The sequence below is a fragment of the Excalfactoria chinensis genome, chromosome 9 (assembly GCF_039878825.1).
Source record: "Excalfactoria chinensis isolate bCotChi1 chromosome 9, bCotChi1.hap2, whole genome shotgun sequence".
Classification (NCBI taxonomy): domain Eukaryota; kingdom Metazoa; phylum Chordata; class Aves; order Galliformes; family Phasianidae; genus Excalfactoria; species Excalfactoria chinensis.
In genome coordinates this window covers 12,240,312-12,267,646 of record NC_092833.1, presented here as the reverse complement: position 1 = coordinate 12,267,646, position 27,335 = coordinate 12,240,312, and the positions used below count along the sequence as shown (strand labels likewise).

Below are 27,335 nucleotides of genomic sequence, written 5' to 3'. Positions count from 1 at the left end.
CAGATCATGACTCTGTGGGCTGGGACAGCGTTTCAGAGACACATTGGGCAGGGGACAGCAGCGCACAAGGCAGTGGCCATCCATGCTCTGTGCATACTGCCATTGTGCACCCACACCCGAGGGCCTTGTCACCTGCCCATGAGAACCCTGCGCTGAGCAGGGAAGCCCTCAGAGGAAGGAGAGAAGCTGGAAAAGAGTGAGGGTGACCAGAGTGTGATGCTATCACCCTGCATCAGGTGATGCTCCTCGGGGACCCCAACCCCGCCAGCCCCCCCCAAGCACCCACATGGTCACAAAGCCCCTCCCCCCCAGGGTGTCAGCAATACACCAGCACACCCTCAGCCTGTCCCCAGCTCACCCCTTGGCTCCCAGCCCCACAGCTCATTCCTTGGTGGTAGTATCCCCTTGGGGTCCCCAAACGTCGGGTCCTCCCTGTGCTGAGGATGCGCTGCGGCTGGGGGCCGGGGAGCCATGGCAACCCAGCAAGGATGGGGGTTGCCATGGTGACGGGAGGCACAGCATCCTGAGCCGGCTTTGGGTGAGGGATGCTCCAGGTGGAGTGGGAGCAGGATTGGGGTCTCAAGGGGCTGTGGGGGCAACACCTTAACTTAACCTCCTCCCCTCGAGGTTCCCACCCCATGGCACCAGCACGGCATGGATCAGCCTTTTCCCCGTGTAGAAAACGTGGCTGTGAGCATGTGCCAGCAACCGGAGAGCTCGCAGCAATTCCACCCCGCAGATTGCGGCCGGGCTTTATACCCTGAGCCTGCTTCAAACTTTGTGCTGGGAGAGAAGTGATTTGTCTGCAAATGTTATGCGGTTAAAATAAATGCGGAGAATTTTAATCCTGGGAGTTTGGAAAGCAGGAGATTTAAAATAACAAAACCCTTTCATATACGGCGCTTGCTCTGAAATTAGCTGGATATAAAGATTTTATGGTGGGGGGTGATGGTTCTTCGTCCATCTCCTGCATGGGGTGGGGTGGGGGCACCTTGAGGTGCTGGATATGGGGTGGCGGCACAGAGCTGGGTGCTGGGGAGCAGGCGCACTCCTCTTTGTTGACATGGAATGGATCTCCCACAGCTATTTAAGGTTTTAATTGCCCTGTGATTAAAGTTTTCATTACTAAGCAATTAGCACCTGAAATTTTAAGTGCTGAAGTGTTTAACTGCATCCTGCCGCTTGCCAGAGGTGCGGGGCGGTGGATGTGGGTGGGATGGGAGAGGGCTTGGGAGCGGGGATGAGGAGCGCCAGGAGACGGCAGCAGCCCCATGCAGGGGTCTCAATGCGCATCCTCCCTCTGTCTGTGCCCCCAGATCCCTGTTCCAGTTCCTCATCTCTTTGTGAAGTAAATTCCTCAGGGTCTGAAATGTACCAGGCGTGGCTTGGCTCCAAAGGGAATTCTTGAGGGAAGTTGGAGTCAAATGGGTTCAGCCATTTTTAAGTTACTCAGATGTGAATAAGCGATTTGTGCTCCTCTCAGAAGTCCTGTGCTTGGGTAACTCAGCCCTCTGTGTCCCAGAACAAGAGGGGTTTCTGAATGGGATGGTGCGGATGCAAGCATTTCCCAGGAGCAGCTTTGCAGGGAGGCCAATAGCAGCTCCATGTTTGAGGTTCAGTGGCATGAAGCTGGGGCTGCAGGTGTTTCTGGGGCAGGTTTCTGGGGCAGGGAGTGGGGTGGTGCTGCCTGCAGATGGTGCCGGGCAGCCCAGATGGCTGTGCCACAGGGACAAGGCAGCCTGGAGGGGATGCATCCAGCTGGCACCCTGCATCCAGTAGCTCCATGCCATCCTGGGGACCAGGAGCATCAAAATGCCCACACATCAGGGATTTAGGAGACTTTGCATGTGCTTCATCCGTCACTGCAGGGGTGTGCCAGCTCCAGCCGTGGGGAAAGCAAGCGGACTCTGGTATCCACAGGCTAGGGGCCAGGGCTGCATGCAGGGCAGCTGGCACCATCACCCGTGTGGGAGGTGGGAGTGGGAATTTGGGATCCCTGTGGGGTTCTCTGAGTGTGTGCTGCTCTGGTTGGAATCTGAGGCTGAGACCTGACACTGGGACAGGAGTCACAGTGTGATGGGGATGGGACAGAAAGGACTGAGGAGGATCAGGAGATGGGATGGGGGTGATGGGATGCATAGTGGAATGGGATGGGAGTACATGAGACAGGATGGAGCAGGTGGAGTGCAATAGGATGGGACAGGACAGTAGGGGGTGGAATGGAATGGAATGGAATGGAATGGAATGGAATGGAATGGAATGGAATAGAATGGAATGAAATGGAATGGGACAAGGCTGTAGGAAGTGGAATGGAATGGAAGGGAATGGAATGGTGGTGTGGAACATGGGATGGAACTGTAATGGATAAGATGGAATGTAATGGAAGGAATGGAGCAGAACGGAATGGAGTGGAATGGAATGAGACAGGACAGTGGGATGGAATGGGATGGAATGGATTGGAATGGGAGTGATTAAGATGGGATGGGACTATAAAGAACAGGATAGAAAGGAATTGAACGTAATGAGACGGGATGGAATGGAATGGGGTGGAATAGAAATGTAGAGGATGGGATGGGATGGGATGGGATGGGATGGGATGGGATGGGATGGGATGGGATGGGATGCTATAGGACTGCATGGTACTGAACGGAATAATGGAATGGAATGAGACTGTAGAAGATGAAGTGGAATGGAATGGGACTGTAGAGGATGGAATGGAATGATACAAGATGGGATGGTGGAGGACGGGATGGGTGGCTCTGTTCATCCTGTGCGGCACACAGAGGGACTTGCATGCCCACCCTATCTCACACCGACCACGGCTGTGGTGGGGGCAGGGCCCGGTGCCTCGCGCCCTCCCGTAGCTGCGGTGCCGCTGCCCCTTTAAGAGCCCAGTTCCGCGGGTGGCCGCTGGGTGGGGCGCGCTGTCCGCCCTGCGCCGCCCGCTCCGAGGGGCGGGGCCTCGCGGGACGAGCCTCGCAGCGCCCGCCCCTTCCAATTCATCTTTCCGCGGAGGCCCCGCCCCCCGTCCGTATCGCCGTCCAATGAGCGCCGCGCTCTCCGTCGCCAGGGGCGCAGGGTTGTCAGGGGGCGGCTCCGATTGGCCGGCTGGCCCCGCCCCGCGCGGCTGAGCGGCGGCGGCGGCGGCGGCGGCGCCAGAGCGCGAGCGTGGCGCGGCGGCGAGAAGAGCCGCGCGTGGCGCCGAGCTCGGGACTGCCCGGCGGGGCCGCCCGCACCGCCCCCCGCCATGGCCGCGGCCCGCCCGGGGGCCGCCCCGCCGCCGCCGCCGCTGCTTCCCCTCCTGCTGCTCCTGCTGCTGCCCGGCGGCCGCCGCGCCCTCGAGGGTGAGTACCGGCCGGGCGTGCCCGCCGCGCCGGGGCCCGGGTACGGGTTACACGAGAGCCCGCGGGTCCGCGTGCTCCGAGCCGGGAGGGCTGCGGGACTCGTGTCGCTTTCGGCGGGAGCCGGCGCTGCGAGGCCGCCGGAGGAGCGTCCGTGCGCGGTGTCCGGCTCCGTCCCTTCCCCGCTGCTTTAACCCCCCCGGTCCCGGTGTGGGGCCGCGCGTGCCGCAGCCTCACGGCAGGAGGAGGGATCCCCCCCGTGCCTGCTCGAGTCGGTTCTCTCCCTTTCGGAGGCTCGTATCCCGCTCCCCGCGGCGTTGCGGCCCCGCTCCGCAGTGTAGGAAGCGGGGCCCGGCTGGGTTTTGTCTCGGTACGAGGTGTGCGCGATGTCCGGTAAGCGGCCCCGCTCCTTGAGGAGGGAAACCCCCGGTAAAGAGCGTTCCTCGGCGTTCCTCGGCGCCCCGGCAGTGCGCGGCGATCGCTGCCCGGCGGAGGGGCCGCCGCTTTTGTTTGTTCGGAGGCGTTTCTGCTCGTTGGGAAGCTCCGCTGCCCCCGGTGCGGGGTCGGGGCTGCCGGAGCCGTTCAGCCGTTCCCGCTGCGGATCCGGAGGGAGCATTTCCCCCACGTTTGTGCTTTCTACAAAGTTTTTGGGGCGGCTGTTTGTGGCGTTTTCTCTCCTCCTCCCTCCCTCTTACCCGGTGCGGTTTTTTTTTTTCCTTCTTTATTTTGGCAGAAGGGTGGGGAAAAAGGAAAAAAAAAATAAAAAATAACATCCTCCTTTGTAGGCTGTAGGAAGGAGAGCTGGGATTCGTGGCCTGCTCGGGCTGGGAAGCTGAGAGTCGGGGCGAGGAGAAACCAATCTGTGCCCGGCTTGCCTGGCGCGGGCTCTGCGGGCAGCAAACGGGCGTCTCCGTGCCCGCAGCCCCTCCGACCCCATTTCCCATTGGCGGTTTGGGAATTGGGAAGGAAGCGGCAGCAGCAACGTGCCGGCCACCGCCATGCGAGCATCTCCCAGTGCTGTCCGACCCGCTGGGGTTCGGCCTCTGTCGTGCTGCTGGGGGTAGAAGAGCCAGAAGGAGGGCGAACAACCGGCTCGTGGGTCTTCTCTGCTTCCCAAGTGTGCGAAAGGGTCAGGGAGCAAACACACTGCCCCAGGAGGTCAGGGCCGGTCCCAGGTGGACTGCTTCAGGGCCTGGCTGGTACTGCACAGCATTTTAGGGGCTGGCCTCGAGTCCCTTGGGACTTCATTTATTTATTTATTTTCCTGTGTTTTCCCCCTCCTTTTTGGCTGTTATCTGAGCTATAGGGAAAGTTGCCGCCGTTCCCATCCCTGCTGCTCATCTCGGGGTCAGCCAGCTCCGGCACTTTGGCTGCACTGGGGCGTTCCCAGCCGCTCACAACACTGCTTCCTGACGGGCACGGAGCTCTGGAGCGTGCACGTTCGGTCAGATATTTTAGTGCTGACCATAAATCTGGCATGGCAGTAAATCTGCGCTCGCGTCTTCCAGGCTACGGCAGCCCCCAAGTCCTGGCTGTCCCCCTCCAAGAGGTGACGGGCCGCTGCCCGGCCAGGAGGGCATGGTCCCAGCAGTACGGGGCTGGATCTGCTCCATCCTCGGGGGCACAGCGTGGCATTGGGTTTCTTTACGAGGCCCCACGGGGGTGGGGGGGAGCGGCGCTCGGCGGTGGCTCAGTGAGGGCTTTGTGCTGCTGAGGAGAAAATGGTTTCTCTCCAGATCCCGTAAGTGCGCTGGGTTTGTTTGAAGTCACAATGTGTTTTTCTTCTCTGGTTCAGCAGTCCCCGGGCCGGCTGCAGAAGGAATGTTCTGTCCGGGGGCAACAGCGGATCCTTTCTCCCATGTGGGGGTCTGGAGCTGAGGAGTTGTCTCGGCTGGGCTGCGGGGCAATCGAGGCCGTCACCACCCGTTTGGGTTAAAGCCCTGGCAGGAGGGAGCTGGGAACCTTTGGGGTGTAGCTCTGCCCATCCCCATTGGGATGCGGGTGGGCTGGGACCACTTTTGGAGGAACGTACCCCTCCTGAATGAGCTGCCTCCCTGGTCACAGAGCTCCATCTACACCCAAGGGTTTCTGTGTGCTCTTCCACCAGCCCCAGCACAGAGGCTGCATGCAGCCCGTGGGCTCTAGCAAAATACCCAAACCAGGAGGATTTATGGGGGTTTTCTTTCTCTGACCCCATCCTTGCCTTGCTCCAAGACTGACCACGCGTCGGGAGCTGGAGCCACCAGGTATTTTCTTGGCAGGGACGTTAGCTTTTCCTTTAATTACTTTATCAGTGGGGTGATCCAGGGAAGCCGGCCCCGCTGTTTTATTGATGCTCGGGGTAGGGCTGCAAGAAAAGCAGGTCGCAGGGCTCCGTCACACTTGCTGAATTCATTCAGTCCCCCATTCCTCGCAAAAAGCTCTGTTTGTGGAGCTGGGAGGAGAAGGGCTCTCCTTTGTGTCAAGCAGAGCATGCGGCCAGTCGGGAACTCCACAACCCCGCATTGTCTGCAGCTCTGCCATGGGCCAGCACCCGGCTGCACTCCGGGGCTGTGTTCATCCACCCAGGCTTGGCGACGGGGAATAGCGGCCTCTGGTTTTTAAGGAATGAACCGAAACTCCGTGTTTTGTTGTGATGACTTACTGCCAGAGATATTCGGGGAAACCAGTCGGTTGCATTTTCTTTCCGTGAGCCGTTTGCTGCTTGCTGCCCTGCTCCAGGAGCAGGAGAGCTTGGTGTTTAATTAAAACAGCCCCAGCAACCTGAATCACAGACTCGCATGTTTTTAAAATTGTAGCTGTTCCTGTTGTGCTGAGTCAAACTGGTTTGTCGGGATCTGGCGTCTCCGCCTGGGAGCTGTGCTGGGGGAGGGTGCGGGGCTGCCGGCCGGGATCCCCCCCTTGGTGCATGGGGAAGCCGCAGGGTGGGTGCTGGTGGGTCACAATGACCTGTCCCTGTCCCCGAGGGTTGTGCTGGAGCTGGTGGCTGCCACCACTGCCTGCTTGCCCAGCATGGGACCCACGAGGAGCTGGTGTCACCGTGGAGCAGGCGTGTTCCCGAGCAGAGTGCTTTGGGAAGAGGGGAGCATCTCTGCGGTGACTCCACCGTGGGGATCAGGCCCTGCGCAGGAGTTGGCTGTGGCCCCGGGGATGGGCTGCCATTTTGGAGGCTTCTTGCTGCAGTGCCATTCCCACCCTGGCGGGATGGTCCCATTCAAGTTCTCGCTTTGCCTTCTGTTGTTGTTGTTTTATGTATATCACCGTCATTACTGTTGCACAAAATCCAGGCCCGGGCTGGGGCTGGGCTCGCCCCGTGGCAGCGCCAACCCGTCAGGGCTGGTGGCGAGCGTGGGCCATCCTCCCTCATCAACAGAGACCCACAGAGCCCGCCAGCAGCACAGGGCAGGATGGGAGCCATTTTGTAGGCCTCGAGGCCTCGTGCTCCCTCCCTTGGCTTCCAGCATTGCCCACCCTCGTTAGTGCCTTGTGGGGCTGAGCTCGGGGCCTTCATCCCCTTCCCATCCACAGAGCTGAAGGGCCCAGAGCCCGCTTCCCCAGGAGCCTGCTTTCCCCTCGGCAAGGCGGGATGGTGCACGGCTCCGCATGGCCGCCCCTCTGAGGAGGAAGGGGAGCCATCTTGGGAAGAGGCTGGAGCTGCGTGCTGCAGCCCCGCTCCCCGCACGTGCGCCAGCACGTGGCAGCCGGGGGTCCAGGCAGGGGATTTCTGTGGGATTTTTGTTTTATTTTGTATTTTATTTTCGCATGTCGCTAAGCTCTGTGCGGCCCAGGCCTGGCGTTTCTCACCCTGTTGACAAACACCTGTTTCCCAGCCCCCTCCCCAGGAATGCTGTGGGCATGGGGGCCCTGCAGGGGTTGCGGTGCCTCTGGGGGGGAGGGCACTGTCCCTGCTGTCCCCCCTGTCCCACGGGGCCATCCCATGAGGGATTTCCCCACCCACGTCAGCTGTGGGGGGATTTGGGCCTCCCTGTTCCTCTCCGAGGTGGGGCTCGGGGGCCTCCTCAGGACAAAATGTGTCTTGGGGAGGGGACGTGCCTCCGTCCCCCAGCCCCTCCTCCTCATCCCCGGGGTGCCCAGTGAGGGCTGGGGAGCAGGAGGGACCCCACGGGCCGGGGAGCGGGGAGGGGGCTCGCGGCATGCACGCACACACGGCGTGCGATCCAAGGCCTTTTTTATTAATGAGAAAAATGTGCAGGGTTTGAACGATCGCCAGGAACAGATTTATTCTAGTTCCCCAGAAATTAAACTGAAATGAAGGAGCGAGTCAGCTCGGCCCGGCACCCCCTCCTGACTCTGTGCTTGTTTTAACTCTGGAAGAATCTGACTTCGGGGTGGGGGAGGCAGGGGGGAGGATATTTGGGTTTAAGCAGTTCCAGATGGGCTCGGTGCTCAAGGAAGCGAGCAGAGAGCAGCGTGGAGATTTGGGTAACTGCCCCAGGCAGGAGAGAGGAGGGAAATCTTGGCAGGAACCCTTGCTCCACGCTGCCTGGATGGGATGCAGCTTGGCAGCCGAGCCGCCCCGTCTGTGGGGCGAACCTTTGTGTGTGCAATGAGTAACCTTTTTTGGGGAGGGGGTGTTTTTTAAATATCATTACTCTTTCCCTGGCCTCTTTCCAGAGGTACAACCTGGAAAAAAAACAGAGCTGGGAGGGGGGGGGGGAAGAGAGAGGTATTTCGGATTGCAGCCTGCTGTAAGAGATAGAGGCAGAAGCACGACAAGGCTGTGCTGCCCGCCCAAACTATGGGATTTTGGAGCTCTGCACCAGCCTAGTGGCCCTGTAGGGACAGTGCCCCACAAAGCCATCACCGTGCTTCCCTCATCCCAGGGCCTGGAAACACGGGCTGCTTTGCTGCCTACGTCCTGGTTAATGGTATTTGTACCTTGAACAGGTCTGGCATCTCTGGATCAGATGAGTTATTTCTGTGGCAGCGGAGGGCGGCTGCATGGCTGCTCCTGCTGGGGACAGCGACCTATAAATCTCTCCTACATGCAGGCCCACATGGGTACCGCCTGGTGCCATGCTGCTGACTTTGTTCTATGGGAGCTGATGGCAGGGATGTGCCCATCCTGAGCAGGTGCCTGGCATTGGAAGACTGGCAGGGCCTCTGACAGGGCCTGGGGCTTTTCTATGGGGTCTCTTGGCAGAGGGAAGATGGCTTTTCCCAAAGGAGAGGAAAAGCAGCGAGCGCTGGGGCACGTGCACTGTGTGTGCAGGGAAGGCAGCTCGCCTTGGCGAAGCTGACCCTGGCGTGGTGCATCGGGCATTGACATCCGAAATCCCGGTGGTATTAATAGAACAGTAATTGCAGCGCAGGGCTGGACTCGGGCAGCTGGCTCCAGGCCTCCCCCAGCGTCAGCACGGCCGTTCAGCGGGACCAGGGGCTGGCAACGGGACCTGGCAGAGCACGGGCTGCACGTGTCCAGGGCACAGTGGAGAGCTTGGTGTGTGGCTGTAGGGCAGGGACTGCTGTCCTGCTGCAAAATCCCCGTGCTCCAGGTACTGTGATTTGCAGGGGTTGCACACAGTACATGTGCCACACAGCGCTGCAGCCCAGTTTGGCACGGCTGTGCTTTGCAGTGGCAGAAATCTGCTGTGCCTGGCTCGACCTGCTGCGTGGATGCCTGTCCCTCCCCGCATCCCGGGTGCTGCCACTTGATCTGCTTTTCACAGTTGCAGAGCTGGCACCTGTCCCCTCTCACATGCTTCAGTCTGTCTCACGGCCATCAGGAAACAGCTCCTGGCGAGGAGCACGCGGCCGGAAAACCCTCTTCAGGCAGTCAGCGGGTGGGCGCCGGGCAGGGCTGGATGGAGGCAGCCCCTCTGTCCCTTGTGCTCACAGTCATCCCACTACTGGCTCTGCCCACGGAGTAGGCGCCAGGTATTGGGGTCAGGGCAGGGGGAGACGCAGCTGGATGATGGCTCAGAGCCACGGGGCTGTCTTCCCGGGTGAGTTATTACACCCTGATGCGGGCTGCCCTCACAGGTGTGGGGTTGGGAAATGGAGGGGGAGGATGCATCCTTGCTTGGAGCATCCTTGGGCTCTGCCGGGAGCTGACCGTGGGGCTGGGACCAGGCTGCCCTTCCTCAGTGGGGCATGGACTGCTGCCCGTGTGTGTGTGGTGTGTACAAAGGGGCCTTAATCTCAGTTGGGGCCTCTGGGCCCTGTCATAATGCAGAAATAATGAGTCTATTATTAAGTGCCCACAGTACTTCTTCACTCCGGTGGCTCGCCTCCAGCAGCAGGCAGAACCTGCCCCGCTTGAAGTGGATGTGTCATCATTTGCCTCAGCAAATCCAATCCCCTTTGATGATGGGCCAAACGCCCTTGGCACAAAGGGCCACAGCTGTGATACAGGCCCCACTTTTTTTTCTTTCCCCTCCTCTCTTCTCTTTGTTCCAAGCTGGTTGGCTCACCCTGGACCTGGGGGTGAGCGCACATTGGTGGGCGTGGGCGGATGCAGCCCTCCATCCCCCCAGCAGTGGGATGGGGCACAGGGAGGGGGTCACTGCAGCACTCCTGGTTCTCTCCACTGCTGGGAGCAGGCTCAGCGCGAGGCTTGTTCCCAGCGTGGGCGGTGATAGGGAGTGCTCCAGCCCTTCCCTGGGGCTGAGCGAGCTGCCCTGGCCCCAAAGCTGTGGGTGGGACTCTGTGCAGAGCTGCATGTCCGAGACCCCAAGCATGCAGAGTGGTGGAAAATGGGGGAGCTGGGCTTTTCCCTGTGGGCTGTGTGATGTTCTGACAGTGCTGCAGGCACCTTCTCCACGTTTCTAGTGCCCAAAGCTTCTGCTATGGGTGCACACAGGGCCATCCCTTGCCTAGGAGGACGAGGAGGGCTGTGGGGTTGGCTGAAACCTCGAGGTGGGTAGAACAGCACGCCCTGGGAAAGGCATCGAGGGTCTGACCCGATGCCTGGCGCCCTGTGTGGCTCCACTTTTGTGTACACGAAACGCTCGTCAGCGGGAAAAGTGCAACCTCAGGTTCTCTCCCACAGGCAGCTCTTTGTTCCCAGATAAAGGGCCGTGCACCAAAGGCCCTTTGTGCCGCTGCTTAGAACGGTGCTGGGATTAATTGTGCCGATAGGTGCTTGAATGGGGAGTGCACAAGGCCGTCCGCTCCTGCCATCATTATCTCAAAACTGAGGAGGAAATTAAAATGTACGAGAGATGCCCCTTTTGGTGGCTTTTTGACTAGCAGGCAGCAAACAGAGCTGCACGCAGATCCTGCTGTCCCCAGCCAGCACCTCCACTCCCAGTGCCCTGATGGAGCTGCTGCGGGTGGGATGGGATGGGACGGCTGCTGGGGCTTGGCTCCTGGGTGCGATGGCGCGCGTGGCTCCCAGGGTGTTGCAGAACAGGTTCCCGTGTTTGCAGCAGGGCTGCGTGGGTGTCTTTACTAACTTTCCTCCCTTGCCTTCTTCCAGGATGCTCTGGAGCGTGCTGGCTGCCTTCTCCCCGTCGGGGCAAGGAGCTGGCGTCGTACCCTGCTAGCACATCCTGATAAAGGCGGCAGTCCCCACGTTCAAAGGCAAGAGCACTTAAATCAGAGCCGGTTGGTGGAGACGATTGAGTCTTCCCCAGCAGCTTCATCTTGAAAGAATTTTCCCTTCTGGCTCAGGCAGCACTAAGCGCAAAGCCTGCCATCACTGCTGAGCGTGTCTGCCGCTGAACAGCACAAGCTGGGGGCTCTCAGGGCCTCTTCAGGAGAGGCGGAATGTTTCACTGGCTGTGGAGCATGCACACAGCATTCCTCTGCCCCTGCTTTGTAATAGGTCCTGGGGTTCAGGTGGGCCCGTGCCAGGGCTTCATGTGCCCTGTGAGCTGCTGAGGACCCTGCAGAAGGGATGGGGAGGACGCACAGGAACTAGAGTCTTTGTAGCTTGAAGTGCACAAAGGAGATTTGGCGGGGAGGAGGCAGCCAGAAACATTCCGCCTTAGTGCACGGCCCCATCCGAGAAGTGAGGCTCCTTCCCTGCCCTTGGATCTGTCTCTGCCACAGAAATCCTGCTTTGGTGTGGGGGTGGCTGTGGATTGCTGTGCTTGCCAAATCCTAGCAGGGATTGTGCTCTCCTGAGCTCCTTGGCCTGGATGGAGGTAAGCAGAGGACAACTCCCCAGCAGTGATAAAGCGGGCCTGGGGGAGACTTACCAAAGCTACAGAAAATGGGAGCCAATTTCCCGTTGACTAATGGAACCAGGCACTCCTCAGCATGCAGGATTTGGAAGGCTTTGACTCACAGCTTACTGGGCCTTGATGCCATTCACATCTCTCCAAAGCACCTGCAGACCTGGGCTCAGTGAGGAGCACCCCAGCACCATGCCAGCATGGTGCCCAGATCTCCCCGGATACCCCAACCTTGTGTGCCAGTGTGTGCCCACGTGGTGAGGGATGGACACTCAGCACATCTGGTACTTGGTGCAGAGAGGCAGCCAATTTGGTGCTGCTACACAGAGAAATCATTGCAGCAGCTTTAAGGGCACAGTGCTGCTCTGGCTGGGCTCAGTGTGCAGCCCTGGGATCATCCACTGCAATCTACATGTGCTGTACGGCTGCACGGAGAGGTCAGGGGGGGGCTGCTGACCCTGTCCAGCCCCATGGCTGCAGGAAACCCTGCTGCCCTCTGTGCTCGGTCCTGTTTCCTTTAGTTGTATCGCCCAGTTGTTTTATTCCTATTATTTTCCCTCCCTGTTCTCACCGTGTGGTTTATGTGGCTCTCGTGCCAGCAGGGCCGGCTCAGCCCTGTTGTTTTCTTTCCCCTCCTTGCTGTTCGGAGGGCAGATGCTGCCAAATGAGGATACGGCGTGTCCCAGCCACGCAGGGAAGAGCAGTGCCGGAGGGGACCTTTGGTGCCATGGGGTGTGAAGGCTGTGCAGGGGTTTCCCTCACACCATGGGTATATTTGAGAACCAGGGTGCTCATGGGACCCCTGTGCCATGTCCCCATCCTATCCTGGAGCCCTTGGCTGGATGCATCCTGCACCCCGTTACAGCCTGGGTCTCCTCTATGGGACTTGGCAGCCCTATGCTGTCAGCACGCGTTTGGCTCTGCTCCGCTGCCAGCGCTGCGTTCCCGGCCCCCACAGCACTGCTGTGCCCTTATTAGGACAGCTGGCTCCCAGGGCCGGCCCTGGGAGCAGTGCGGGTGGCTCTGCTCCCCATCCCCAGTGCAGCACAGGGGCTCCAGGGTGCCTGGGATGGGATGTCTCATCCTTCACACTGAGCGTGCTGCCCTGCCCCGCTGCCTTGCGGCTGTGTGCTGGCTGCCGGCATGGCTGTGGATGCCACACTGTATTGCTGGCTGCTGCCCCCAGGGTGGGACGCAGGAGGAAGGAATCCTCCAGCCAGGATTCATCCCCATAATGTGTGAACACTTCCTTCCTCCTCCATGCTTCCTCCTCGGCTGGGTCAGCCAGTGCTTTTCCTGAAGTGGAAGAGAAGGTGCAATTGCCTCTTGCTCGTAGGGCTAAGTCATCATGCTGGGGATGAGCACACTCTGAGCAAGTGATGGATGGCTCCGTGCCCTTCATCTCTATGAGGGATGGACAGATGTCCCTCGGGAAGCTGTGCAGAGAGCAGGAGGGGTCATGCCTGCAGCTGGATGTGGGAAATGTTCTTCGAGGCTGCTGGCAGGATCCTGCGAGTGCACTGGGTTGTGTTACCCAGCTCCAGGGTTTTACTTGGTGCTCGCAGCCCTTTGCCCTCCCAGCTCCCCTGGGCAGGAGGCACCCAAGCCTCCAGCATCCTATCACTATCCCAGTTCAGATGCGGTGGGACATGGAGTAGCATTATTCCTCGTGGTTGCATTTCTCTCCCAGTTTTTGTGTGCAGCAGTGCTCACTCGGAGCTGCAGCTCTGCCTGGGATTAGCGACAGCTGCCTGCAATTGCAGCTCTTCCCAGACAAGCGTCTCGCTCCCCCAAGGCTGGGGCTGGGGCTGTTTGGGGAATGCTGTCGGGGTGGTTTGTCTTGTAGTCTGCTCCAGGAATGTTGGCCAGACGGTCAAATTCTTCTCCCCTCTTGTAAAATGAGTGATGTGGGGCGTCTCTGGGAGAGCAGCCTGCCAGTCCCTCCTCCTCTGGATAAACCTGCCTGGCCCGCACCGCCCTGCCATGGGAACAGGCCCTTTCAACCCCAGCCACAGTAAATACGTGCCCTGCCAAAGCACAGGGGGAGGCGCTCAGGGGGCCGGGAGGTGGGGGGCTGGTGGCCGGGCTGGGGGTGGCAACGCGTCCCTATGCCACCTGGCCGGCTGCTCCGCAGGGACGCCTCGCTCTTCCTGTTCTGACAGCAGAGCAGAAATCTGGAGTCTGTCTGCGCCGCTCCCCCTCCTCCCACCACGTCTCACCCCCCAAGTTGCTGTTTTCCACAGAAATGTCAGCCTAAGCTCTTTTCTCCCCCACTCCTCCTGTTTTTTTCCCTTGATTCTTGGCCTTCATCTCCAATTACTTCTCTCCTTCCTCCCTCTCTCTCTCTAGAGACCCTGATGGACACGAAGTGGGTGACCTCGGAGCTGGCGTGGACAACCCATCCAGAGACAGGGGTAAGTTTGAAGCCAGTCCTGTCCCCAACCACTATGGGCCCTTAGGGTCAGGGTCCCTTGTCCACACTTTCCCTTGCCCTCCCCTTGCTCCCTTGCTTTCTAAATCCTATAGCTCCATGCTGGCTCCCAGCCGGTGGAGCAGTGGTCTCTTGGTCACGATGATGGTCCCTTGGTCACCTTGTAGGGCTGGAGCTGGCAGACGTGCTCCCCATTATCTGCTGCCCTACCCAGTGCCAGGGTCTGATGCCCTGCTTCTCTCTTGCAGTGGGAAGAGGTCAGTGGTTACGACGAGGCTATGAACCCCATCCGCACGTACCAGGTGTGCAACGTGCGAGAGGCCAACCAGAACAACTGGCTTCGTACCAAGTTTATCCAGCGCCAGGACGTCCAGCGTGTCTATGTGGAGCTGAAATTCACCGTGCGGGACTGCAACAGCATCCCCAACATCCCTGGTTCCTGCAAAGAGACCTTCAACCTCTTCTATTATGAGTCGGATACGGATTCTGCCTCTGCCAATAGCCCTTTCTGGATGGAGAACCCCTATATCAAAGTGGATACAATTGCTCCAGATGAGAGCTTCTCCAAACTGGAGTCTGGCCGTGTGAACACCAAGGTGCGCAGCTTTGGGCCACTCTCCAAGAATGGCTTTTACCTGGCTTTCCAGGATCTGGGGGCCTGCATGTCCCTCATCTCCGTCCGGGCTTTCTACAAGAAATGTTCCAACACCATCGCTGGCTTTGCTATCTTCCCTGAGACCCTAACGGGGGCTGAGCCCACGTCGCTGGTCATTGCTCCGGGCACCTGCATCCCCAACGCAGTGGAGGTGTCTGTGCCCCTGAAGCTGTACTGCAATGGTGACGGCGAGTGGATGGTGCCTGTGGGAGCGTGCACGTGTGCAGCTGGGTACGAGCCAGCCATGAAGGACACCCAGTGCCAAGGTAAGGGCTTGGTGCGGTTTCTCTTGCCTTATCCATTTGCACTGCACATGCGTGCTCATGCAGAGGAGGTGTTGAGCTAGGACTCATTTTGGAGGCTGGGGAGCTTAGATGGCTCCGTAAGGATGGAGCACTTGTGCTGTCTCAGGACTGGTCTGTGCTTCTGATGACTGGAAGCTTTAAAGCTTTGGTGTTCCATACCGGCATAGCATACCAGTGCCAAGCTGGGGAACATCCGCTAAGTGCTGAGATATGGGATGTGTCTGTATGGCACAGTCTGCAGCGCCATGTGACTCAGGGGATGTAGCAATCCCTCATGTGTTTGCAATACTTTCCTCTCACACCCGCTGCTGTGACCAATGTCTCTGTCCTCCCTCCTGCAGTGTGTAAAGGTGCAGGTGGTCAGGGCAAGCCCCTGCTCTCAGTGAGCAAGATTTCACACTGCCTGTGCAGAGGCATTCAGAATGCTGGTAGTGAGCGGGGCCCCACTGAGCTGGCTGCGGGAGGCCCCCCACCAGAGCTGCAGGCTTGCAGTGAGCCTTCCTTCCTTGGAGGGAAAGAGAAAGCATCCTGCCTGCAGATGAATGGCACTGGAGGGTTGGTGTTGTTGTTTCACCCCAGGCAGGGAATGCTGATTTGGAAAGATCAGTGTGGATGGGTGTAATGCTCGCTTTTTGGGGTTATTATGCCTTAGGGAGCTGCCTCCAGCACTGAGGACCCTGCCCTGGGGCAGGACCCCAGTGTTCCCTTTGGATGGAGGCACGGACATGAGGGCGCCAGGGCTGGGTGCCTCATGCTCACAGATGACGGGCTGCTTGGCACTAAGCCTTTGCTCTTGGCAGGGGCGGTGGGATTTGGGATGTATATGTGACCGTAGCGACTGCTTGCAGGTAGCTCAGCCTCTGAGTACTGTTGGTCTGGGAGTAGACAGCCACCCATACCAGGCACCCACTGTTTGGTTTGTTTTGTGGTCCCTGCTCTTGGGGAGCTGGCTCCATGTTGCTTGAGCTGGGAGACCCTACAGCCCCTACAGGGTGTTTGCTGTTCCTCAGCAATGAGAGGGGCATGGGGTACCACTTCACACCAGCCCTCGTAGCTTCCCATTTGGAGGAGGTATCAGAGGCAGTGCTTCATACAACATCCTCCCCAAGGAGGGGCAGGGAGAGGAGCTTCATCCCTTCCCCATCCTCCAGCCCATGGGCAGCCCTTTTGGGTTCTCCTCGCACAGGGAAGCTGCAGGCATGACCCCATCCAGCGCCCATCCCCTGCCCTTCACTGAGTGGAAATGGCATCCACATGTTTCTCTGGGAAACTCGCACCACGTTCATACGATCACATTTTCCACCATATGACCGTGCGTTTTAAGTGGAAACAGCTGAGGAAGGGCTCGCATAACCCAGCTCCATTTTCTGCTCTTTGTTGGCTGCTTCATAGCTGCGTTTCAGCCTTTATTCCCCCGTTTTGCTCACAGCTCGCCCTGGCAATACCCCTGCAGATAGCCGGTGTATGGAGGGTGCAGGAAGGAGCCCCCCATGCCGTGCTGTACCATGTCCTAGCACCGCTGCCAGGATTGTGGAGCTCAGAGTGCCACGAGGTGCCAGATGGCATTTTAATAAATAACAATACTGCGTTAGCACTTAGATGGGATAAGCCCTCTTGTAAATCTCTCCCGTTCCCCAGCCTTTCCATGGTCTTTGAAGCTCTCCTCCTCCTCCTCTTTATCTGCATCCAGCGCTGGGATTAGGGTCCTTATTCAGACCTGTGACAATACGCCTTGGATCCCGGTCCCGCGGGATGAGCCTGGCTGAAGGCAGCTCCTTGGGCACGCTTTGTCATGCGAGCTGTGAGGCTGGGATCTGCCGCCCTGCTCAGGAGTTGCCACAGCATTGATTTGGCATCTCATTCTCAGCCTCATTATCTTTATTTAATTAGCACACGGCCCTTCTGGGGGTTGTGCCGCTTCCCACACGCTCCGTGCAGAGATGCGCGGAGGCAGCACTCACAGGAGCGGAGCCCGTGGCCGGGCTGGCACCATGGGGACGCGTGCCCTCATCCCCTCTCACTCTGCAGTACCCCCACATCACTTTGCACGTGGTGCCCACAGGCCGGCAATAGGATTTCCCAGGGAGCAGTCAGATTGCAGTGCTTCATGAGAGCGCTGCCAGCAGAGCTCCAGCCCTTTCCTTCGAATCCCCTCCTGCCATACAGGGTGTGCAAGGCGGTGCTGCTGCCTATTTGGGTGCTGTCAGCAGGTGATAGCAGGTCAGGCTGCGGCCAAAGTGTGGGGTTTGTCAAAATGCCTTTTCCTCGCGATCAGTGACTAATGGGAACATCACCACGAATTAAAGGGGAAAAAAAAAAACACACAACAGAAAACGCCAAGCCAGCAATGCACTCACCAACTGTTTGCAGCTTTGCATTGCAACACGGGGTTGCTGCATGAAAACCAGGAAGTGAAACTGCCTTCTATTAATTGGCTGGGATTACAGATCAAAGGCAGTGCAGGCAGAGCAGCGCTGGCGTGCGGAGCTGGGCAGCCCCACAATGGGCTGCTTGTACCACCGCACGGAGATCTGCCGTCCTGCCCGTGACCTGCTGCGGCTCCGGGGGCACTTTGCTCATTGAAAATTCCTCCACCAAAAAAACAAACCCACACAAAATATCATTTCCCCACCTCTTCCTCAGATGCCACCGCTCAAACCCCAATGGAGTCTTCCCTTTCTCTGCCCTTTGAGTTTATTCCGTTCATTTCTGGGCTGCACAGGTGTAAAATATTTTTACCCGAAGGGTGTTTTAAAAGAAAAATCAAGTGCCTTTTAAGAGACACTTGAAACAAGAGCCGCCGACTTGCAAGGGGCTGGGCTGCTTACAGGAGAGCGAAGGAGGGATGAGCATAGGTCCATGAAGCACACACGGTCCTGGACAGAGCTGGTAGCTGTCTGCAGGGAAGGATGGGGCTGCTGGGCAGAGGGATGTGAGCAGTGTCATTCATCTGCACTGTGCTTTGGTCCTACAGGGAGGGAAATAGCCGGGATGGGAAAGCAGTGGGATGGGGAAGCAGCTGAGGGGTTAAGTTGGGGCAAATCGGAGCTGCTCCATGGGAGGGGACCGTAGGTTTCAGGGGATGCTCAGCATGTGGTTCCCCCATTCCATGCAGTCATCACTGGGGTGAGTCACCATGCTCTCGATGGTGGTTTTGTTTCAGTGTTTTCGGCTCCCTCCCTTGGATTTTGCTCACGGGGTGGGGATGACACAGGGGAAGAGTGTAGGAGAAGTAGTGCAGGATCCAGCTGAGGTGCTGATGTGCACCAGGAGGAGCAACCCCCCATACAGTTACCCCTCATTGCTGGGTTGCAGCTCCCTCCTGCCATCCAGCAGCCCCTCTGCAGAGCTCTGCTTGCTTCCCTGACCTGTTATCCCATGGCTGTCAGCAGCTGTCATGTTCTCCCCGGAGGTGACTGCAGCCCAGCGCCGGGAGATGTGATCTGTGTGCAGAGGTTGGGGGCTGCTATTTGATTTGAGGATGCTTCAGCAGGAAAAAAAGGGCAGAATCAGAGCTGCGGGTGGAAGTGAGGAGCTCAGCGTAGCGGCGTTGTGCAGGAGGAGATGACACAGATCCACGGGGACCTGGGATCAGCTTTCAGCTCAGTTACGGCTTCAAATGTGGCTGAGAGCTGTCACGCTGCCACCGAGGTCCTTATGCTCTGATTTATTAAACAGAGTTGGATGCTCTGGCACAGTGGTGCAGCTGGGCCTCGCCTCCCAGCCTGCTTTTCCTCTTCCCAAATGGGTGGCAACAAGGCCTGCACTGCATAGAGGAGGAGGAGAAGGCAAGGAGGAAGGCCTGTGAGAAGAGAGGGGCAGCTGTGGGCTTATCAGCCCAGGCTGTGTGCTGTTGCTCTCCCAGCCCATGCCTGGCCTTTTCTGCTCCACGCAAGCACTGCTCCAGTTTCACCCCTCTATTATTTCAGGGGGGTTTGTCCCCGACAGATCCGGGCTCTTGTCCATAACCAAAGCATGTTTGGCAGCTCTTGGAGCCCAGAGTGTTCCTGTCCAAGAGGTTTCAGTCATCTCTCATTCCTCAGCAATCTGGTTCTTGATGTGTGAAGCTGCATCCACCCAGTTTTAACTGCCTGCAACTGTGGCTGGGCTGGGCCTCTGCATGCCGAGGCTGCTCCAGCACCTTGGGCTGCTCCCTCCATATCTCAGGGGGATGGAGCACTGCCTTCATCCCTTTCTTCAGGATGATTCCTTTAGAGCTGCACAGAATGGGCTAAACTTGAGTTTCTAAAGGATGGGTGCAGAACTCTAAAGGGTAGTTAGGGTCAGTGAGCCTGACTGTGGGGCCCATCCTGTTCTCTCTGAGGGACTCTGGCCACGGAGTTAAGGTAGCTGCAGTCCCTGCAGTGCTCGGGTGCAGTGACCCACAGCACCCCGGTGCTGGAGAGCTTCCGTGCAGGGTGTCAGGAGATGGCTCATAGCAGGAAACTTCCGCTCGCCACAGCCCTGTGAAGCAAGTTGAAGCTCCCTGTGTTTAGGGTGATGTCATCGGGAAGGCACGGGGCAGGAGTTTCCACTTCAGGGACTGCAAGGATGGCCGCATGCCCCAGGGCCAGGCAGATAGAGCTGTGGGGGTCTTGCTGATGTGGGGATGGGGCAGGAGATGTTGTGGGCCCCACGCTGGGAAGATTCCACACCCCGATTATCACAGGGCTGCACTAAATGAGGCTATGTGAAGGCACAGGGTTGTTTCCCAATGCCGTTCTGCTCCTAGGCCTGAGTGCTGTTAATCCCTTCACGTGCCCCTCGTTAGGGCTGAGTGCCTGCGGTGAGAGCGGGGCCAGCTCCAGGGCTCTTCCAGTGTGCATCGGAAGCAGGGGCAGGAATGTTGTAGTCTGGCTCAGCACACAGCACTGGAGCCAGCTCGGAGGTGCCGCCGCCACGGGCTGAGAAGTGGTTCAAGTGGCCGGGGTGGGAGATTTGGGGTGGGGTGGGCACTTCAGGGTGACAGGGGCCTCCCATAGGGAATGCCAGGCTGGGCTGAGCACATCCTCCCCGGACGTGTGCCTCCAGGAACGGAGTGTGGGGCTGGGTGTGGGCAGGGGGGAGCCGATGGAGCATTGTTGTATGCCCTTCATGAATGTGGCTTCGTTTTCCCTTCCTCCAGCGTGCGGCCCGGGAATGTTCAAATCCAAGCAGGGCGAGGGCCCCTGCTCCCCCTGCCCTCCCAACAGCCGCACCACTGCAGGAGCAGCCACGGTCTGTATATGTCGCAGCGGCTTCTTCCGAGCAGACACGGACCCCGCAGACAGTGCCTGCACCAGTGAGTGCCATGCGGGTGGGATGGGAGCTGGGGGTGGGAGGAACGCCGTGGGGCAGCCATCCCTGACATCCCCCCGTGCCTCTCCAGGTGTGCCCTCAGCCCCACGCAGCGTCATCTCCAACGTGAATGAGACGTCGTTGGTGCTGGAGTGGAGTGAGCCGCAGGACGCGGGCGGGCGGGATGACCTGCTCTACAACGTCATCTGCAAGAAGTGCAGCGTGGAGCGGCGGCTGTGCACACGCTGTGACGACAACGTGGAGTTCGTGCCGCGCCAGCTGGGCCTCACTGAGCGACGCATCTACATCAGCAACCTGATGGCGCACACCCAGTACACCTTCGAGATCCAGGCGGTGAATGGTATCTCCAGCAAGAGCCCCTACCCTCCCCATTTCGCCTCTGTCAACATCACAACCAACCAGGCAGGTCAGTGCCACCCTGCACCGCTGTCTCTAATCCCCTGGGTGATTTCTCCTCTCCGTTTAAACACACGTCCCTGGAAAGCATGCAGTCTGAATGCATGCAGGCAGGGAAGGGCAGGCTTGGCAGATGCTCTGGAGAGCTCCTAGACCCACCCCAGAGTGATGCTGTGCCTGCTGCGAAGGGAGGAAGAAGGCGAGATTTCTCCCCCGTGGGCCTGGGAGGGCTCAGCACCAGCCCAAACCTTCTCAGCCAGCAGAGTGCTGCGCTGTTCTGTCCTTCCTTCCTACCTGGCCCAGCTCCAGTATGCTGGTAATCTCCAGCCACCACACTGATCTGATTTCACAGGTCTCACCAGTGGGGTGGAGTGAGGAGCTCCCTGCGAGGGGAGGAGCAAAGGGAGTTCTGCTTTGGGTCTGCAGGGTCCTTCCTTGGACCAGTTTGCTGCTGTGCACAGGATGAAGTGTCAGCTCAGAGCAATTATTTGGTCCCAGAGGCAGTCCCAAAACTTTTCAGCCTTTTCTTTGGGGTTCTCTGAGCAGGTCCCAGGTTCCTCAAGGGTGCATCGTATGAAGGATCTCGGGGGGGACACTGTGCACAGCCTGGCTGGGTGGCAGTGCTGACACAGCCAAATTTCCCTTCTTTTCTCTCCCAGCCCCATCTGCCGTGCCCACCATGCACCTGCACAGCAGCACCGGGAACAGCATGACACTGTCATGGACTCCCCCAGAGAGGCCCAACGGCATCATTCTCGACTATGAAATCAAGTACTCTGAGAAGGTAAAGCAGAGAACCCTTTCCTAACCTTGGCCTTTCTGGCTGGTCATCAGCCCCACAGTGACAGGGGGACATGTCACAGAGGTCACACCTGCATATCTCCCTTACAGCAAGGCCAGGGCGATGGCATTGCCAACACTGTCACCAGCCAGAAGAACTCGGTGCGGCTGGACGGGCTGAAGGCCAACGCCCGCTACATGGTGCAGGTCCGAGCACGCACAGTGGCTGGATACGGCCGCTACAGCCTCCCCACTGAGTTCCAGACGACTGCAGAGGATGGTAGGTACCAGGATGGGACTGCCTTCATCCCCCAGCCCTCCTACATGTGCCTCCTCCCCAGCCTGACTTTGATTCCTGCTTCTCCCTGTGCCAGGCTCCACTGGCAAGACTTTCCAGGAGCTGCCTCTCATCGTGGGTTCGGCTACTGCAGGGCTGCTGTTCGTCATCGTGGTGGTCATCATCGCTATCGTCTGCTTCAGGTAGTGGCTTTGCAGGGAGTAGTGGCTTGGAGCAAGGTGGGGGTTGCTTATGCCTGCGGGCAGAGTTCCAGCAGCTCTGGTCTGAGAGCACAGGGCTGGACCTGCTGCATTGGGGTCTTGCTGCTGGAGAAGGAACTCTCTGGCTTTGTCTGTCTGTGCTGGGATTTGGAAGCTGGCAGTGAATGTCTTTGCCCCATCAGGAAAGGGATGGTTACTGAACAACTCCTCTCGTCTCCTTTGGGCAGGAAGCAGCGCAACAGCACAGATCCCGAGTACACAGAGAAGCTGCAGCAATATGGTGAGTGTGAGGCCAGCACATGTGCTTTCTCCTGAGTCCTACCCCACACACAAGTGAAGGTGCAGCCTTTGCTACTTGAGGACCATGCCAGGCTGGTGTGGCATGCCGTCCATGTTGTGTCCCCGCTGGTGATGATTCCTCTGCCCTTGCAGTCACTCCTGGGATGAAGGTCTACATTGACCCCTTCACCTACGAAGACCCAAATGAAGCTGTCCGGGAATTCGCCAAAGAGATTGATATCTCTTGTGTCAAAATCGAGGAGGTCATTGGAGCAGGCAAGTCCCAGGGCTGGGCACAGCGACTGCTGAGAACACAGCCTGTCCCCAGCTGCCTGCTCACCCCCTTCTGACCCACAGGGGAGTTCGGTGAGGTGTGTCGCGGGCGCCTGAAGCTGCCTGGCCGCCGTGAGATCTTTGTGGCCATCAAGACACTGAAGGTGGGCTACACGGAGCGGCAACGGCGGGACTTCCTGAGCGAAGCCAGCATCATGGGCCAGTTCGACCACCCCAACATCATCCACCTGGAGGGTGTGGTGACCAAGAGCCGCCCCGTCATGATCATCACAGAGTTCATGGAGAACTGCGCTCTCGACTCCTTCCTCCGGGTAAGCAACAGGTCCCACTGTGAGCTGCGGTCACACTGACACCCCCAGGGCTAAACTGTGCAGAGGCACCTCTGGGTAGGGGAACCAGGATAGCCCTAGGGAGGAAGGGTGGTGGTAGCACAGAGAGATTCCTCCCCAGTCCATTCAAGGTGTTAAAACCCCTCTGATTTCTCCCCTGGCAGCTGAATGATGGGCAGTTCACAGTCATCCAGTTGGTGGGGATGCTGCGAGGCATCGCTGCCGGCATGAAGTACCTCTCAGAGATGAACTACGTGCACCGAGACCTGGCTGCCCGCAACATCCTCGTCAACAGCAACTTGGTCTGCAAAGTGTCTGACTTCGGGCTCTCCCGCTTTTTGGAGGATGATCCGGCAGACCCCACCTACACCAGCTCCCTGGTATGGGACACTCATGGGAATCTGCAGAGCTGGGGACAGGAGGACAGAGCAGGTGTGTGCTTAATAACAGAGCTGTGTATCCCTGCAGGGAGGCAAGATCCCCATCAGGTGGACAGCTCCCGAGGCCATCGCCTACCGCAAATTCACATCTGCCAGTGATGTGTGGAGCTACGGCATCGTCATGTGGGAAGTGATGTCCTATGGGGAGCGACCATACTGGGACATGTCCAACCAGGATGTAAGTGCTCACCCAAGAGTGAGGAGCTTGGGGTCACCAGTGGGGACCCAGCACACTCACAGCCTACTTCTGTGCACCTCTCTATGCAGGTGATCAATGCGGTGGAGCAGGATTACCGTCTGCCACCCCCCATGGACTGTCCCACAGCGCTGCACCAGCTGATGCTGGACTGCTGGGTGAGGGACCGCAACCTGCGGCCCAAGTTTGCACAGATTGTCAACACGCTGGACAAGCTGATCCGCAATGCTGCCAGCCTGAAGGTCATCACCAGCGTCCAGTCTGGGTCAGTGGCATCCGCAGTCCGTGGGAGTACAGAGGCGTTTAGGGCTGGAGTCACAAGATAGCAGGGATAAGGCATCTCCCTGCTTCCATGTCCACCTCTGCACCCCCTGCTCCCCGTGACCTGTGGCTCTCTTGCCTTGCAGTGTCTCCCAGCCGCTCCTGGACCGCACCGTGCCCGATTACACCACCTTCACCACCGTGGGAGACTGGCTGGACGCCATCAAAATGGGACGGTACAAGGAGAACTTTGTCAATGCCGGCTTCGCCTCCTTTGACCTGGTGGCACAAATGACAGCAGAGTGAGTCCCTGCTTGTAGGACTGGGGCGAATGGTCTTGGGTGGTTTGTGTGGGGTCGTCCCATGGGATTAAGGTCTGGGAGTGAGCATCTGGTGGTAAAGGTGTTGTTGTAAGAGGGATGCCAGACTGCTGCGGTGAAGGTGGGATCATTTGGTGGCAGCTAGATGGGGCAGGGCCACCCGCCAATTGGTACTGGGGTGGGCAGATCACCAAATCCATCTCCTTCTCCCTGCAGGGACCTGTTGAGGATAGGGGTGACGCTAGCAGGGCACCAGAAGAAGATCCTGAGCAGCATTCAGGACATGAGGCTGCAGATGAACCAGACGCTGCCGGTTCAGGTTTGACCGCAGGGGACTCTGCATTGGAACGGACTGAGGGAACCTGCCAACCAGGTTCTGTTTGCGGTGCAGCCTGGCTTCCCGATTTCCCCTTCCCGTGGCGCTCCTCTGCCTCGGACGCTCGCCGGGGACAGGCTGGGCCGGGCCACCCTTCCCTGGATCTGAGGCACTCGTGCCGAGAGGGAGCCCGGCTTTTCGTCCCGTGTCCCGCCGCGGCGAGGCAGTGACGCAGTCTTCATATTGAAGATGGATTATGGGACGGAGATGGCACATCCCGCTTCCCGCCCTGTCTCAGTGCTCATCAGTTTGAAGAGATGTTCTGCTTCTTGGATTTCTTTACACCCCGGTTTTCCCCCCTCGAGTCTTCACTTCCCCCTATCCCTGAGGCCACAGACTGTTGACCCGTCCGCTGAGCCCATCAGATGCTCCGAAGCCTTCCCCGAGCCCAGTCCCTGCATGGAGACGGCGCCAGGGACAGGGCTACGGCCCCAGACAATCACTCCACCCCTCTGCACGAGGGTCCTCACTGGGACGTGTCTGAAGGGGAAAGGCTCTGCTCCCTTTTTGGCTTTGCACGCCAGAACCCGAACCCCGTGAGATTTACTATGCAGGGAGTTAGGCAAAAAAAATAATAATAATAATAATAGAGAGAGATATATTAAAAAAAAAAATAAAGAAAAAAAAAAACAAAAGAGGGTGCAGAAAGGGGACCCTCTTGGTTCTCGTGGCCAGCTCTGGACTGCAGAGTGAGGCCGTCAGCACGTTTGCACAGGGACCCTCCAGCCCCCGAAGCGGGGCCGGGTGCGGGGCCGGGGCCACACGGAGGCCTGGCCTCCCCCAGCCTCCTGTTTTATGCAGAAGGAGCGGGTGCCGCTCCTGCCACACGCTGTGATTGCTGCCAAAAGACTCACTCACCTTCCTCTGACTTCACTGCAGCCCGCTTCCTCTGTGCTGAGGGCAAGACTCCCAGCGTGCGTGAGTGTGCGTGAGTGTGTGCGTGCGTGCGTGAGTGCTGGCCGGCAGGACTGTGTGAGGCAATGGGCAGAATAAAGGCAATAAGAATTTTATCGGCGTTTCCTTTGCTCGATCGCTCTCGCTGCACCGGCGCGGGGCTTCTGCCTCCATCACTGCCCATGGCCGTGGGTCCCCCTGCCCCTGCGTGCCCATAACCCCTGCTGTAACACTGACACTCCCGCAGGGTCCCCATAGGTGCCAGCAGGGAGGTGCCAAGCAGATGGGTGCCAGCCCTTTGGTGCACTCAGGGTTGGAAGGGACGAGTCTCAGGGCGCAGCCAGCCCCAGAACTCCATCTGGAGCTGCTGATAGTGCTTTCTCCCATTCTCTCCTTGTGTTGAGCCTGACCTGTGGGACCGCAGCCCCATGAGTGCAAACTGAGCGAGGCCAGCCCCGACCCACAGCACATGGGGAGCGCAGCACGCCGCAGCCTGCTTTTCCCACTGCACATGGGAGTGTTGCAACTGCCTCCGTGAGTCACAGATGCCAAACGGGAGCTGCTGAGCTGGGTGCAAACTCACCCGCTGCTGCAAAGTGCGCGGCAAGGGAAGGATCCGGGGCTGCTGACATACGGTCCCCGTGCCCTCGGCCCCAGAAGCATCCTTCCCCAGGGCTCTGATCCCGCTCTGTATGCCAGACCCCGCTTGCTCCACAAGCAGCGCAATGGGCTGAGGATGAGGAGGTGCTCCCCATGGGGTGCCCCCCTCCCTGCCAGGCGCCACACAGCAGGTGCTGTTTTTCCCCTTCCCTCAACGCTCACCTGTCCTTGGGTTTCTCATTAACCCCGTCCTCCTCCGCAGGGAACAGCAAACAGCAGGAGGGCAGCACGGCACCGCGCAGCACAGCAACGGCTGAAAGGCTCTGCACCACCCGGCCCTGGGGCTCCATGTGCCCGCTCCATCGCTGCAGTGGGGATCCCCGAGCCCCGCTCCCTGTAGCAGCCCCGCTGCTTGCTCCCCGCTTGGCTTTGCTGCTTTTGGGGGGTGGGGGGGGGATTCATCTCGTGGGATTTGCTCCCGAGGTGTTGCATCCCACGCTGTGCTCGCCACTTCCCTTCATACAAATGTGTACAGAGAGAAAGAAAGGTGCATTTAACGGGGAAAGAAAGCAAAGGCGACCAGCGGCAGCAGCGCGGATCAATGAATGCGAGCGTGCGTTTGTACAAATATTTTTTAACAAAAGGTTAAAAAAAAAAAAACAACAGCAACAAAAAAACAAACAAAAAAAAAAAAGACTTTTTTTTTTTTTTCCTTTTTCAATTAAATTATTTAAGGAATTTTACGGAGCTCTGTGATACCCGCGTGCTTCTTGTGGGGTCAGGGTAGTGGGTTGTGAGTCTGTGATCGCCCCGTGGGGACGCTCTGCAGTGCCACTGTGGGGTTGTGGGGGCAGCAATGGGGATGGGGTGGCCCTGGAGGGACATATCGGGGGTGAGCCCTGCTTGTGCCCTCCCCGCACTCAGCTCTCCCCTCTCCCAGCCCTTCCAAAGAGCCTTTTGTGCTGCTGGGGTCTTTCCCGCCCCCCCTCCCTCCTTTTAATTCCTAACCAGGAGATTAAGGGAAGACAAAGGCTCCGATTGTTCCCCACTCTGTGGAGATCTGGAAAGTTCCGAGAGAGGGGAACCGTCTCTTTCCAGATGCACTGGTGGAAGGGGGGGACACACAGCCCAGGTGGAGGGGTTTGGCTGTGGGGGTGGGGGGAACACCGGGGTGGCACCAGGGCTGGGTCCCACTGGATGATGGGACCAGATGGGGTGCAGGCTGCCCCTGGAGTGGGACCCTTCCCCTGGCCATGGGGAGCAGCTATGGGGGCACCCAGCCAGGGCAGGAGCTCTGAGCCTCTCCCTGCAAGGAGGAGGAGGAGGAGATGGAGGAGGAAAAGGAGAAGGAGGAGGAGGAAGGCTGCGGACGGCTTGGCCGGCTCGCCCGGCTGCTTGGCGTTGTCGCTGCTAACTCTTGGCTGACACCTCGGTGACTTGGCAGGGAGACGCTCCAGCAGCCCCGTCAGCTGCCTGGGGCCGGAGCAGCTGGAAGGGATCA

At 58.8% G+C, this 27,335-nt stretch overlaps 1 protein-coding gene across 2 annotated transcripts; it reads left to right on the top strand.

Annotated features, from left to right (window-relative positions):
* Positions 1 to 3,195: 3,195 nt before the first annotated feature.
* EPHB3 (EPH receptor B3) lies at positions 3,196 to 25,497 on the top strand. Of its 2 annotated transcripts, none has more exons than XM_072344346.1 (16): positions 3,196 to 3,344; positions 13,832 to 13,896; positions 14,162 to 14,834; positions 19,999 to 20,154; positions 20,242 to 20,577; positions 21,227 to 21,351; positions 21,459 to 21,627; positions 21,722 to 21,827; positions 22,073 to 22,125; positions 22,278 to 22,400; positions 22,482 to 22,729; positions 22,912 to 23,127; positions 23,216 to 23,365; positions 23,455 to 23,648; positions 23,791 to 23,946; positions 24,181 to 25,497. In XM_072344346.1, the coding sequence occupies exons 1-16, from the start codon at positions 3,248 to 3,250 to the stop codon at positions 24,287 to 24,289; spliced, it is 2,976 nt and encodes a 991-aa protein (XP_072200447.1). In that variant the 5' UTR covers positions 3,196 to 3,247; the 3' UTR covers positions 24,290 to 25,497. The 2 variants fall into 2 exon arrangements, with proteins under 2 accessions (XP_072200447.1, XP_072200446.1); XM_072344345.1 differs by having other exon boundaries at positions 22,028 to 22,125.
* Positions 25,498 to 27,335: the final 1,838 nt, after the last annotated feature.